The sequence below is a fragment of the Schistocerca cancellata genome, chromosome 11 (genome assembly GCF_023864275.1).
Source record: "Schistocerca cancellata isolate TAMUIC-IGC-003103 chromosome 11, iqSchCanc2.1, whole genome shotgun sequence".
Lineage (NCBI taxonomy): Eukaryota > Metazoa > Arthropoda > Insecta > Orthoptera > Acrididae > Schistocerca > Schistocerca cancellata.
This window is the reverse complement of record NC_064636.1, coordinates 21,740,948-21,756,581: the sequence shown is the minus strand read 5'-3', so window position 1 is coordinate 21,756,581 and position 15,634 is coordinate 21,740,948. Positions and strand designations below refer to the sequence as shown.

At 42.7% G+C, this 15,634-nt stretch overlaps 1 protein-coding gene across 1 annotated transcript in view; it reads left to right on the top strand.

The window, feature by feature from the left end:
- LOC126108671 (basement membrane-specific heparan sulfate proteoglycan core protein) overlaps nucleotides 1–15,634 on the top strand; it is a 761,963-nt gene that overhangs the window by 333,597 nt on the left and 412,732 nt on the right. Inside the window, exon 8 of the mRNA XM_049913980.1 lies at nucleotides 9,605–9,718. Coding sequence (XP_049769937.1) covers nucleotides 9,605–9,718 — 114 coding nt within the window. The remainder of the gene's footprint in view (nucleotides 1–9,604; nucleotides 9,719–15,634) is intronic.

Genomic DNA, 15,634 nt, shown 5'->3' with positions numbered 1-15,634 from the left:
CCGTAACAGTACGATGGGGTGGAGATCTCTTCTGAACAGCACGTTGCAAGGCATCCCAGATACGCTCAATAATTTTCACGTCTGGGGTAGTTTGGTGGCGATCGGGAGTATTTAAACTCAGAAGAGTGTTTCTAGATCCACTCTGTAGCAATTCTGGACGTGTGGGGTGTCGCATTGTCCTGCTGGAATTGACCAAGTCCGTCGGAATGCACAATGGACACGAATGGATGCAGGTGATCAGACGGGATGCTTACGTACGTGTCACCTGTCAGAGTCGTATCTAGACGTATCAGGGGTCCCATATGACTCCAACTGCACACGCCCCACACCATTACAGAGCCTTCACTACCTTGAACAGTCCCCTGCTGACATGCCATCGATTCGTGAGGTTGTCTCCATACCCGTACACGCCCATCCGCTCGATACAATTTGAAACGAGACTCGTCCGACCAGGTAACATGTTTCCAGTCATCAACAGTCCAATGTCGGTGTTGACGGTTCCTGGCGAAGCGTAAAGGTTTGTGTCGTGCAGTCATCAAGGGTACACAAGTGGGCCTTCGACTCCGAAAGCCCATATCGATGATGTTTCATTGAATGGTTCGCACATTGACACTTGTTGATCGCTCAGCTGTAAAATCTGTAGCAATTTGCGGAAGAGTTGCACTTCTGTCACGTTGCACGTCTCTCTTCAGTGGTCGTTGGTCCCGTTCTTGCAGGATCTGTTTCCGGACGCAGCGATGTCGGAGATTTGATGTTTTACCGGATTCCTGATATTCACGGTACACTCGTGAAACGGTCATACGGGAAAATTCCCACTTCATCGCTACCTCGGTGATACTGTGTCCCATCGCTCGCGCACCGACTATAACAGCACGGTTATCTCACTTAAATCTGGATAACCTGCCACTGTAGCAGCAGTAACCGATCTAACAACTGCGTGAGACATTTGTTGTCTTATATAGGCGCTGTCGACCGTAGCGCCGTATTCTGCCTGTTTACATATCTCTGTGTTTGAATACGCATACCTGTACCAGTATCTTTTGCGCTTCAGTGTACATTTGAGCGGTGAACAGGCATTACTCATATTCATAATGTTACGGGTGCGGCGACTGTCTAATGAAAAAGCTTCGCTTCAGATGCAGAACCAACGTCAGAACTCCTATAGGAATCAGAAATCTGTGAGTACAGTCTTAAGGGGCGGGGTCGTTGCGGTGCCGCGAAAGGGATGTTGGGAGTTTGAGTCTGACAGAAAACGTTTCCAGATGGCCGACGCGGTTAAAGCAACCGCTCTAGAGAAATGGGGCATCCTGGTTCCAGTCCCGTTCCAGCACAAATTTTCAATTCTCGCCGTTGCAATGTCGCCATGTACTGTGCGGCAAAGATTGCAGGTTCGTGTCCTGTCACGGTCGCCGGTTATAGTGGTTAATAAAAAAGAAAAAAGAAGAAGAAAAGAAAAGGTTGAAAATGTGGGAAGAAATGGTGAATAAAAAGGGGTTTTCAAAATCGTTAATGACCGTGAAAAAGGGAAAGAATGAAATGCAAATCGGACTCAGTATTACAAAAAAATTATCGGACTTCGTGATTCGGAAAAGCTATTGTTGGGGTGGTCCTTGTGGCGTTTCTGAGCAACAGTCAAACCGATTTCCACTACAAAAATTATTTGAAAGAGAACAGAGAATAACAAAATATGATTAACAGAGGGAAATGGGGTAGATAAGAGTTCATCCTTTACCGTGTTAGCACGTCTTCTCTCGTGCGGCGTCCAGGTCTTGTTCTCCAAAAATCGCCTGCTTCATTTCTGCGTGAAAAGTCGTAGCTGCTCCGAAATTTTGCACTAAATTTCACCGTCCAGGAATTACTGATGTATACAAATTAAAACCGTCTTGATATTGTATGCAATGTATTTTACGTTGCTGCTTCCATCCTCCAAATTTCATATAAACTTCCACAATACGTCTGCTCATTAATAAGTTTTTTCGTCTTAATCCGACCAAGACTACCTAATAAGTAAGTTAAGTTTCCGCTCTCAAGAGACAACAGCGGGTAGAAAACAAAAGGAGTTACAATTTTAGTACCTTCATTTTCTTATAAATATTTTCTCTGCCGCCGAGCGCTCATACAGCTGTGACGGTATAATTTATATCTGAGGGAACGAGAGTAGCACGGCAAAATTCGAAGTTCCGCTACAGGCTGGATGTCATTATTTCCGTCATGTCTTTTTCCCCATCGCATTTCCATTCCTTTCACCCGGATTATTCATGTTCATGTCTTGAGACGAGTTTCATCAGAATCAATCAACTTCGCGAGGGTCGGATTCACCCAGTGGATCACCGATTTCGTTCATCTTTCGCACGACCTTAGTATGTACTTAGGTCTGGCGAATTATTTTCTACAGAATGGGTGAAACATAGCTGGCACGAAAAATATTTCATGCACCCCGAGGTAGGCAATTCGACTCACACCATCTGGCCTGGTTGCATATGATGTAAATTGGGTGGTCTATCTTAAGGTGTACGAAATAATTTTTGGGGCAGTCTTGCGAGAAATCGACGTTTAATGTTGTCCGAGCCATCTCTCTACCATACGAGAGTGGCAGTTAGCCCTTTGAGCTTGGCGGTCAATATTGTATCTGAACAGTTCCTAATGTGCAATAATATGGCAATGTGTGTACGTTGCAGTGGGAGTTTGTGCAATATTACTGAGCAGTAGGAAAAACTTTTGAAATGTGTTCTGTTTCGTAAAAAAGTGTTGTGCCCTCTGTGTGCAATATGCACAGTATCCTGGCCAGTCGCTCGTGCCTCTGGGGTTCTTTGTGTTCACTATTTTGTTTACCTGCTAAAATTAGTTCAGAACAAGAAGGAAGATGGTGTTAGCGTGCATTAAAATGTACAAATACTTGCCAGCATTGCAGGAAGTGACATTAGGTGAACATAAGATGAACACAAACTTATTAAGAACAAATCTTGTGAACTGTTGCTCTTTAAATGCAGAGCACGGAATCCTACAGCTATGGGTGAATATCTGTTTACAAGGAAATTAATTCTTTATGAACGAAATCCATTTTTGTCGCCCTTTATTCAGTTTCTCATTGATCTTCTTCTTTTGTTCCGCTTGCAACAAAGTGAAGTAAGTACCATAGCAGTAGTGTTTCGACCGTCCAGCATTTCCAACTAGACTCAGTATTGCAAAATAGTTTTGCAGATTTTTATTGAGCAGTCTAGGGGATACATTATAATGTTGTTCAGCGTTGCTGTTCAGTAATGTTGACTGACTACAGATTGCTTAAGGCAGTGGACACAAGGCTGCCAGCAATGCCTTCAGGTTTCGCCATTTTTTAAAATATATTGCCACAATGAATCAAATCTTTTTTTTAGAAAGGAACAGTCATAATACTGATAAATCATAGCGATAAATTCAAGTTGTGTAAGTTACCAGCAGTGCTAAAGACTACGCGAATTGCCTTGGTGCGTTTGCATGCAGGGAAGCCCTGATGTGTCGGCTTGTCCCTACTAACTGTCTCTCCCCTTACTAACTGTGTCTCCCTACTAACCTACTAACTTGCAGACCTGCACGCGGCGCCTAAGAAGCACCTGTGCCCTGACAAGACGCAGTTCATGTGCTCGGACCGGACCTGCATCGACATCCGTTTCCTCTGCAACGGGGTCACCGATTGCCCGCACGACGACAGCGACGAGTCGGATTGCCGTAAGCAGACAGCATGTGTCACTGTAGTAGCAGACTTCCCAGCACATTTCATCCCAGCACTCCCAGAAGGTCATCCCTCCAAAATTATGACCCCAGTGACAGTAGTGACCCAATGGGCAAACCCCACAACCCAGCCAACCTGATCTGTCAGGTACCCAGTGGAAGCTATGTTGGTAGCAGACCCAACATCTGGACATCCATCCCAAACTTCCCACCAGGCCTTCCTTCCCACATATGGCTACAATGACAGCAGTGATGTGGTGGGGCAAATATATTAGTGACCCACCCCAAATATATTAGTGACCCACCCAGCACAACCCACTTGGTCTCCAGTAGAAGTTGCAATAGCAGCAGACCCCTCGGCTTGGCATGCATCCCCACATCCCAACAGTCTGTCCCTCTCACATTGTAGTTTCAAAGACAGTAGCGACACGATGGGGCAATACCTCAACAACCATCCCAACATGACACAACTACGTTTCCAGTAGAAACTACAGTATCTTACCATGCAGTATCTTAATCCACACAAGTTTGACATTTCTCAAATCAGCAATGGAGTTTTAGGCCCCATGATGACACTTCTACCACTATCCAGTATCTATGACAAATGCTGCTCAAGCGTGGGAAAAAAAACAGCATCACATTTATTCGCAGCATGGCTGTAGTGCCTTCTCATTCTCGTTACATGACATCACTTCCTTTCTGCTATAATGGTGTCAGCAATGACACACCTTTCCAAAAGTCCAGACAAATCTGCACGCTGTATCCTACTGACTAAATCTATTAGACAGAGCTTCAGTGATAATGGTCAGTAGCACACCTGTCCACTGTACTGCTCGATAATCTTCACACTGTAGCTCTCAAGACTGTAGGTGAGACTCCAGTGATGAAGATAACGATATCGCCCTACAGGGACTCTCTAGCACCCCAAATTCCACCACTGGGTCGCTCTTAGAAGTGCTGATAATATTCCTCTGTAGAGGACGACTGTGATTAACTCATAGTCCTATCACTGAGCCACTGTAGACTTGCTTCACTCGGTCCTCATGCTAAATGGAGCTTCCCAGGACAGCAGTTGTTGTTGTTGTGGTCTTCAGTCCTGAGACTGGTTTGATGCAGCTCTCCATGCAACTCTATCCTGTGCAAGCTTCTTCATCTCCCAGTACCTACTGCAACCTACATCCTTCTGAATCTGCTTAGTGTATTCATCTCTTGGTCTCCCCCTACGATTTTTACCCTCCACTCTGCCCTCCAATACTAAACTGGTGATCCCTTGATGCCTCAGAACATGTCCTACCAACCGATCCCTTCTTCTGGTCAAGTTGTGCCACAAACTTCTCTTCTCCCCAATCCTATTCAATACTTCCTCATTAGTTATGTGATCTACCCATCTAATCTTCAGCATTCTTCTGTAGCACCACATTTCGAAAGCTTCTATTCTCTTCTTGTCCAAACTATTTACCGTCCATGTTTCACTTCCATACATGGCTACACTCCATACAAATACTTTCAGAAATGACTTCCTGACACTTAAATCTATACTCGATGTCAACAAATTTCTCTTCTTCAGAAACGCTTTCCTTGCCATTGCCAGTCTACATTTTATACAGCAGTATGCTTTGTTATTGGCTGTCTTGGAGGTTGTTCAGTTAATGACCCCACTTGTAAGGACATTTTCATGTGTTCTGATGCCCTGAGCTTGGCCAAATGGCCAGCGTTTTATTGCTAATGCAGTACCACGATATGTTTTACACCCATAGCAGAATAATTTTCCAAGCAGGCACAGGAGCGTATTGACATAGCCAGAAGTACTGTGAAAGTTTCGTTGTCAAGTCAGGACATGTTGACAAGGTGCTTGACTGACCAGCTCATTCTGTCTACTTGGAAGTTCCATCGCCACAAACAGCCACCGACACCTTCCCTGCCACTACCAAAACAGTATGGTAGCCCTTAGCCTTTGGTCTAATAAATGTGGCACCTACCTTCGCTGCAACCTGAATGTGCGACTTGAGACTGCTTCTATATTACCATACTGTAGTGCCGCTGGTATCAGCTATTTCCCTCGCTCTCACTAAGCCACCACTCTGACCAAAACGTCCAGAAAAGCTATCGCTTGTATAAATCGCACCAAACTGCTCTCATCCTTCCATTTGTGGGCGCAGTATCTGATACTTCACGTGTTGTTATTTGCCTCCTACACATTTTCGTCAGTAAGTTATCCTGTTACTGATTTGATTACCAACCTCTTTCAATCTCAGAAGTTTTTCTGTTTTAATCATACTATAAAGTCAATATTCCTTGTAAAAGAACTATTCCTTTGACACTTTTCTCACCCTGTATGTTAGCCCGCAAACTACTTTTGCTTCTTTTCTTCTCTTGTTGTTATTTATATATGCTCTGATAAAAGCTGTATTATTCTACTTTATTTGTGCAGTTTCTGCTTTCACGCTCACTTTTAGTCCTGCATTCACAGAAGCACCAATGGAGAAGCTTCTTAGACGTAATGTGTAGAGATAGCACAGTCTAAGGAAAAGTGCATGAATTTCATTTTTCTAAACAAATTCTATTTGGTTTGATGATTATATTTTAATTGTGGATTGATCCCAGTGATATTTCTATAAACATGTTATTAATAAAATCGTTTTATATTAATTATATTAACTTTTAATGACATGTTCTGTCAAGGTTAATGTAGTAAAGTGTATTACTTGTATTAAAGAACCAATATGAAATTTTAACAATGAATAGCATTTCTGGTAAATAGGCTTATTTTGGTTCCAGCATTCTTTTAGTTAGGAGCTTCAAATAGAAAAATTATTTGCTGTTCTTAAATTTTTATGTTTATTGGTTCTTGGAAGCAAATACACTGTATGGAATATTCATATTTTATGTCTACATAATGAATTGAATGATCGATTCCACAGATAATTGTCTTTGTGATGTGTCTTTATGTCTCAACATTTCATATTTTAATGTTAGATTTAATAAACGAACATAGAACATGGGACAGGTAATAAATAGCCGTACTAGAAAGGTTGTCATGCAAATAGTTTAAATGCATGCATTCTACTTCTAAGGCTACATAATGCTTCTATAGTGCATGAGTGGTAGTGCCTGGGTCACTGTGTATAGTGAGATATTGTCGATTGTTATGTAAATGGTATTGTTTTACAAACTAGCATTTTTTGTTGGGTGAATTCACATGGTGTGCCATGTGAAACGCCAAAAAGCCATATCCTATGATATGAGGTAGAAGTGCTCACATTACTTTTGGTGAAAGTGCGTGGTACTTATTTGAGAAAACTGGATGGGATTTCGATTGGACTTTAATTCTAAAATTTCTGATCATTAACGTAAATACCTCATAGTCACTGAACCAGCCAGTTACAAATCTATGAAAAAGTGTCTGAATTCTTGGACTGCTTCCTTTAGGCCTGCCTACTAAAGATCCCAAACACTGGAACAGTATTAAAGAACCAGTGGCATGGGAGTTTTGCACGTGACTGCATCCCCCTTGCAGACTCTCTGCACACTTTCTCCAAAATCTGTCAATAAATCTGAAATGCACCTTTTGGCCCAGCCTGTATCCTATCTTCACCACATAAATGTGAGCACTGTATGCCTCATTTACACCTGCTTTTGTAATCTTTTATATCTGTCAAGGGAAAGTTGGTTGGCCATATTTTTTGAAGGGTTTCATATTTAGCAAATTACATTTGGATTTCGAACACACAACTGGAAGCTGTTATGGTATAGTCCCTGGGTATTTTGGTGCACTATTTGTGTAACATTGTAATATTGTGTGTTCATAATTATTGTAGCAACCACTAACAAAATTTTTATGAGTATCTGAAGCAGTAGAACAGCAGCACATTAACAAAACGTGAGAACAATGGGGAGTCAAGAAACAACATGAATTATATAGTGAAGTTCTCAGCAGACGTGTGATAGTACTACAGCCACATTCCTACCATTTAAATATTCAAGTTACGCCACTGGAAGCAAAATGTCATGGTTAAATTTTTTGGAGATCTACTAAAGATACTCAAAAGTTCCATTTCAGTTTGTATCCTTCTATAAGATGGAGAGAGAGAGAGAGAGAGAGGACAATTCTTAAGTAAAAAAGGAAAAATAAATAAAACTGTAATGGGGTGCAAACCCATTTACAGCCTCAGCGCCAGTAAAAATCTTGGAACTCATGCTGGATTACATTTTAGATCTTGAACGGCAGACCAAAACCCAAGAACCTAAACCCAAGACATCATGGACCATGAAAACAAGGACTGTAGCCTGAGACCTTGCAAACATGGACCTTGAAAACAGGGACTTTGATAACTGGGACCTTGATAACCAGGACCTTGAAAACTAGTACCTTGAGACCCGTGATACTGAAAACCAGGACCTTGTAGCACATACTATATTATATGAAACTTGGACCTAGATTTTGAACTGTCAATTGTGAAGCCCAGACTTGATCCACAGATCTTGACCCATACAAGTTTATCCAGAACATTGCAACAAAGATCCTGTTACACATAACACCTAGTTTGTACCTAAACCTGGAGCCCTCGACTGTGAAGACCAAACCTTGATCAATGGATCCTGACCCAAAGACCTCGATCTGTGAACCTGGCTCCGAGAGCCTTGATCCACAGACTTTATAACATGGTCATTGGGTCAAGACCTTAACAATTCGACTGTGTACCTCAGATGTCGGAACCTCGACTGGGTATCTCGGACCACGATACCTCGACTGTGATCCCCAGACCTTGGAATCTGGCCACTGAACCCCAGATCTGGAATCCAAGATCTTTTGATTTATGGCCTAACACTCACTCAGCGACTGTCCCACTCACATGCAACTTTATATTAAAAGCAGACTGTTTATATTAAAACAGACTGTAAGATGTAACGTAGCTTGGAATGAAGCCATTATTTTAATTCTCACAGACACGCTTTTAGTACTTTCACTTATCATCTAACACCCATTAAACTAAAAAATGCTACTGGGAAATCTTTTTCAAATAATGAAATCTTCACTCTGCAGCGGAGTGTGCGCTGATATGAAACTTCCTGGCAGATTAAAACTGTGTGCCGGACCGAGACTCGAAATCGGGACCTTTGCCTTTCGCGGGCAAGTGCTCAACCAACTGAGCTACCCACGCACGATTCACGTCCTGTCCTCACAGCTTTACTTCTGTCAGTACCTCGTCTCCTACCTTCCAAACTTCACAGAAGCTCTTCTACATACCTTGCAGAACTAGCACTCCTGGAAGAAAGGATATTGCGGAGACATGGCTTAGCCACAGCGTGGGGGATGTTTCCAGAATGAGATTTTCACTCTGGTAGGGGCGTGAGTCGTGCTTGGGTAGCTCTGTTGGTAGAGCACTTGCCCGCGAAAGGCAAAGGTCCTGAGTTCAAGTCTCGGTCTGGCACACAGTTTTAATCTGCCAGGAAGTTTCATATCAGCGCAAACTCCGCTGCAGAGTGAAAATCTCATTCAGCCTAAGGGATGTTTCCAGAATGAAATAGTTAAGGCATCGTCAGGAACCCCATACGTTTTCACATTTTATTGAAATTATCAGGATTTTAGAAGAGAAACTGTGTGTTCCATGGCCTCCTCCCCCCTCCCCCACCCTCCTAAAATAAAACATTTGTACGTCAGTGGATTAATAACGTGGTCTATACCGCAGACCGATCCCTGGGTAACAGCCCTCAGTTTACCATTTTCTAGAGGGGGAGGGGGGAGGATTAGGTCAGGTACGATCGTTAAAGAGTCGTTAGCATACCGCATGTGTACTGTTTAGTGTGGTAAAGCTGGCAACGCTGCTGGCTGCTGCGATGGGAAACGTTTCGGCGCTCCATTGTGACGGCATCCTCATGTCTGTCGTTTTTTCAGCCTGCGACCCGCGCACGCAGTGGCAGTGCAACATGGGAGAGTGCATCGACCAGAGGCTGGTGTGCGACGGCAAGCGGGACTGCCCCAGGGACGGCTCGGACGAGGAGAACTGCCGTAAGTTACTCAGCCTCTGTCCTCTCACTGTTCTACTGCTCCTTGTCCTCCTTCTGAGAAATATTTTGTACTACAATACTCTGCTGGCTGGATTACAATATCCTTTCAGGTTTCTGGTCTTTCATTACTGTGTAATACTGGCGGCTTAGCCACAGTCAGGTGTGTCAGATGATACCAGATGTAACATCGTTAAAATAGTAATATACACTGAAGAGCCAGCCCAAGTCGGCAGTTGGCTATGTGACTGTGTAGTGCAAGTGCGAAGGAACAACCACGGTTAAACCGAGACCACACCTCGTGTGCTAACGGACATAGACTGTCGAACACTGCGGAAGGCAGTTCTAAAAAATGGCATGAAATTATCGGAAAGAAATCACTCATAAGTTCCAAAGTGGTGCCAGCAATCCATTGGGGAGCAACGATCGAGCAGCTCACCTTAAGCCACATACTGTATGTGATCAAAAGTATCTGGACACTCCCAAAAACATACGTTTTTTCATAATAGGTGCATCTTGCTGCCACCTACTGCCAGGTACTCCATATCAGCGACTTCAGTAGTCATTAGACATAGTGAGAGAGCAGAATGGGGCGCTCCGCAGAACTCACGGACTTCGAACGTGGTCAGGTGATTGGGTGTCACTTGTGTCATACGTCTGTACGAGAGATTTCCACACTCCTAAACATCCCTAGGTCCACTGTTTCCGATGTGATAGTGAAGTGGAAACGTGAAGGGACACGTACAGCACAAAATTGTACAGGCCGACCTCGTCTGTCGACTGACAGAGACCGCAGACAGTTGAAGAGGGCAATTATGTGTAATAGGCAGACATCTATCCAGACCATCACACAGGAATTTCAAACTGCATCAGGATCCACTGCAAGTACTATGACGGTTAGGTGGGAGATGTGAAAACTTGGATTTCAAGGTCGAGTGGCAGCTCATAAGCCACACATCAACGCCGGTAAATCCCATACGACGCCTCTCTTGGTTTAAGGAGTGTAAACATTGGTCGATTGAACAGTGGAAAAACGTTGTGTGGAGTGACGAATCACGGTGCACAATGTGGCGATCCGATGGCAGGGTGTGGGTATGGCGAATGCCCGGTGAACGTCATCTGCCAGCGTGTGTAGTGCCAAGCAAAATTCGGAGGCGGTAGTCTTATGGTGTGGTCGTGTTTTTCATGGAGGGGGTTGCACCCCTTGCTGTTTTGCGTGGCGCTATCACAGCACAGGCCTACATAGATGTTTTAAGCACGTTCTTGCTTCCCACTATTGAAGAGAAAATTGGGGATGGCTATTGAATCTTTCAACATGATCGAGCAGCTATTCATAATGCACGGTCTCTGGTGGAGTGGTTACACGACAGTAACATGCCTGTAACGGACTGGCCTAGATCACACAGAACACCTTTGGGATGTTTTGCAAAGTCGATTTTGTGCGAGGCCTCACTGACCAACATCGATACCTCTCCTCAGTGCAGCACTCTGTGAAGAATGGGCTACCATTTCCCAAGAATCCTTCCAGCACCTGATTGAAGTATGCCTGCGAGTGTGGAAGCTGTCATCAAGGCTAAGGGTGTCCCAACACCATTTTAAATTCCAGCATTACCGATGGATGGCGCCACGAACTTGTAAGTCATTTTCATCGCCAGGCGTCCGGATACTTTTGATCACCTGGTGTACCTGGGTTCCTGGATATTTTTGATCATATATTATATGACCGACCTATTCTTTCACTGCAACCCAAATATGATCCATTTTACATCTGGTATGTATTGCAGATATTTGACAATGTTTTCACAGCCCATGCTGTACAATAGTGAAAAGTACAAAATAACAGTATGTAGGTTTGAGATCCAGTGCAGCAAATTATTGACATTAAAAAAAGTATTTAAGCTGTGGATTCATTTGCAACTAAAATATTGTTGTAAGAAAAATCGCGGTAAGCATAGTGCACGATACATGCAAACAGCTCAAATTAAACACTCAATGAGCAGCTTTTAATTATGTTCACACCATGTACACATCACAGGAAAGAGACTTGAAGTATCTTCCAGCTGTTCCATGTGCCAAGTGTGTTTCTGTACCATACAATTTTTCTGCGATCACAATTTCGTAATATCGTGTTACACTCTGATCTTCTCATACCAATCCTGCACATTATTCTTTTACTATTTATATTGGCTATGTTTATAATGTAAGATGAAATGAATTGCTCTGTATTCTAGTAGTTGTTGAACTACACATCAACGACAATTTTGGAACTTGACTTGAACAAGGGCCAACTCAGATAACCAAGATTGTGAGTAATTATCTACTATTCATTTGCAACTTCACGCTTATTCCTGGCAAGGATATGCGTTCAGTTTGCCTGTGAGGTCTGCCCAGAAAGCTAAGTTGAAAACAGCACAGTGCGCGATATGCACGTACCTAGGTTTGACTCCTGGGGCAACCATCAGTTTCAGCTCACCACAGATGCTGAATCTACTGTATCTTAATGTTAGCAGTGTTCTAGATTGTAAGTACTACACTGCAGTGTATTACCAACTATGTCAAACTCTTCCACTGTATTATGACTTGTGTTGAAATAGTGCACCAGTTGGCAATATTTCATTGACAGCCGTCTGTATTTAGCCTATGAAAAACATTTATCGTACAGAGCAACAGGAGACGACATGTACAAAACTCCAAGAACACATGGAGAGGTGTGTACCCACTCAGTGCTAGGTATCACCTCAATGCAACGCAACTTTTTTGAAATATCGAGGGTATATGTGATACGCCTCCTTAAGTTGTTTCAGTATAGGTCTGCTTTGGTGTATATTATATTCTTACAAAATGGCCTCGCTTAACGATTTTGGAGAAGACTCTCTTATCAGGAAATGGTTTCAGCAAAAAGCAGTGTACAGAGCTCTACAGTAATTTCAGAATCGCAGAATGTTATGTGTTTGTGTCACTAACAGCTCTCTCATTTCATACTTGCACTTGAATTATTTGCTCTGCAGTTCAGCATTTTTTTTCTGCCATGTATTTCAACTACCATGTAAATATGATAGCATGGATGCATGTTTGCACGTATGTTGCTGATTAATTTTCAGACTCGGTATCCTGATGCCTCATGCGTGACGTGTTTACGAAAATGTTCTGCCATACTGTTGTGTGCACTAACATGAAGCACGGCAGTGTAACACTTCGTATTCATCGTGCGATGAGTATCCTTGGAAAGTTGGCATAAGATCAAGGAGGTCAAGGGAACTACAGCAGCCTACAGAATGAAGTTCAGAGGCTTCTTGCTGAAACTGAAGCAGTTCTAAGAATTGCAGAAGCTATTTCACTTGATTCATATCAAAAGGAGCAGTCACGAAGACATTACAAGGTGCATTGCAAGTCAAATGGGGCAGTAAACAAGATATTGCAAGATGTGCTGCCAGTCAACAAGACCCTATAATGCATGTTGCAAGATTTAGTGAACAGGCAACCATAAATAGTGCTGTATGTCAAATAGGGCAGTCAAGTTGCCACTTTAGGAAGTGTTAAGCGTAAAAGTGCTGTCAACAGGGCACTGTAAAGAATGGTTCACGTCTAATGGGACACTGTAAAGAATGTTGCAAGTTGAGTAGACAACAGAGCACTCTGAGGCACGTTGCAAGTGAAATGGAGCAGTCAACAGGGAACTGTAAGCTGTGTTGAAAGTTTATTGGGCCCGTCTTTTGGGCACTTTAAGGCATCTTGCACGTCATATGGGTCAAAGACTGGTGTAAAAACATTCTCATATAGAAACCAACATAAAACCAAGGAAATCTTTTGTTTTGCTGAGGTAATTTTGTAATGAAGATTCAGTTCAGTCCTATAGATTGCAAAAGTCCACTGCATACATATCTCAGACTGTTGCCATTAGTTCATAGTCAGATATGTGATACTTGTCTGTTTAAATGTGTGAAAAGTGCTTCTGTGTGTGAAAAGAGCTGCTGAAAGTAATAAGTGTAACATACTTGCCTAGTAAGGAAAAAGCTTCCTGACATCAAGATATCAGTGATGTACCACTCTTAGAAAGTAGTGTGTAGTGTTTAATGGAAGGCATCACAATGTGCATAATGAAGAAGAATCTGACAAGCCACCAACTGTCACTGAAAAACGTTTCATTTTGAACACTGCTTCTGTAAGAATTGAAAGTGTGTGTTAGAGAAAATTTTTCATAATGTATGGGTAGAAAAATCTGGATCCTCAATGAGCGCTCCATGCCAGTCTGTGAAACACCTGTGTGACAAATCAACTTTTTTTCTAATTTGTTTAAAAGAAGAATGAAGAAACCAGAAGCTTACACTCATCACTGAGAAGCAGCTGACAGTCATGTTTAGTACTAGAAGGATTTTTTTTTCTTTTTTCCGATTGACTGTCCACTGCAGCAAGTGGAAATACAGTTCGACTGCCATGCAATTCAATATATGGTTTAGTGGCTTCTAAGGATGAACGGATTTAGGGAGTTATGCAGTAGAATCTGTATAGGGCAGTTTACGTAGTACTTGATGCTCCACACTGCGTGAGATTCCGTTCAGTGACAGATTTTAAGGAACATATCACAGCACATGGCACACATATACAGTGAAAGCTGTATGTTTTATGAATAAAAGTCTGTTCACTATGTTAAGGAAACGAAAGACAGATGGTCGACGGGTTTTTATTCGCAAAATATATAGTTTAGTGGGAAATTTTGCTCTAAAATTGGAGAAAAATATCGGGTTTCATGCAAATAATACTGAAAAGCTGTACTAACTACGAGGTCTGTTCAAAAATTCCGGGACGTTCGTAATTTCGCTCCAATGTTGGAGTGATATGCGGTTGGCATCCCTGCACACGCCTGTGTTTAATGCGTAACTGGTGGAAGTTTCATTGTTGTATGTCTGTCAGTCACTGTTCAGTGCTGTATTGAGTAGAATGTTGTGTCGCACAGTTTGTGAATTTCGAGATGGCAGAGTTTGAGGAACAATGCGTCTGCACTAAATTTTGCGTCAAACTCAAGAAAACCTTTACACAGACACACCAAATGTTGGTGGGAAGTCGGCCAGGGTGGCCGAGCGGTTCTAGGCGCTACAGTCTGGAACCGCGCGACCGCAACGGTAGCAAGTTCGAATCCTGCCTCGGGCATGGATGTGTGTGATGTCCTTAGGTTAGTTAGGTTTAAGTAGTTCTAAGTTCTAGGGGACTGATGACCTCAGAAGTTAAGTCCCACAGTGCTCAGAGCCATTTGAACTATTGAACCATTTTCTTGCTAGAAGCCTAAAGTAGAGGAGAAGAGGGAAGAATGGTTCAAATGGCTCAAGTGGCAGTTGACCCTAAACAACGAAAAGTGTGTGTTCATCCACATGAGTGCTAAAAGGAACTCGTTAATCTTTGGTTACACGATAAATCAGTCTAACCTAAAAGCCGTAAATTCAACTAAATACCTAGGTGTTACAATTACGAATAACTTAAATTGGAAGGAGCACATAGAAACTGTGGTAGAGGAAGGCTAACCAAAGACTGCGTTTTATTGGCACAACACTTGGAAAATGTAACAGACCTACTAAGGAGACTGCCTACACTACACTTGTCCGTCCTCTTTTAGAATACTGCTGCGCTGTGTGGGATCCTTACCAGATAGGACTCACGGAGTACATCGAAATAGTTCAAAGAAGGGCAGCACGTTTTGTATTATCGCGAAATATGGGAGAGAGTGTCACAGAAATGATACAGGAGTTGGGATGGGCATAATTAAAAGAAAGGCGTTTTTCGTTGCGACGGAATCTACTCACGAAATTCCGATCACCAACTTTCTCCTCCGAATGCGAAAATATTTTGTTGACACCGACCTACATAGGTAGGAACGATCACCAAGATAAAATAAGGGAAATCATAGCTCGTACGTGTTCATTCTTTC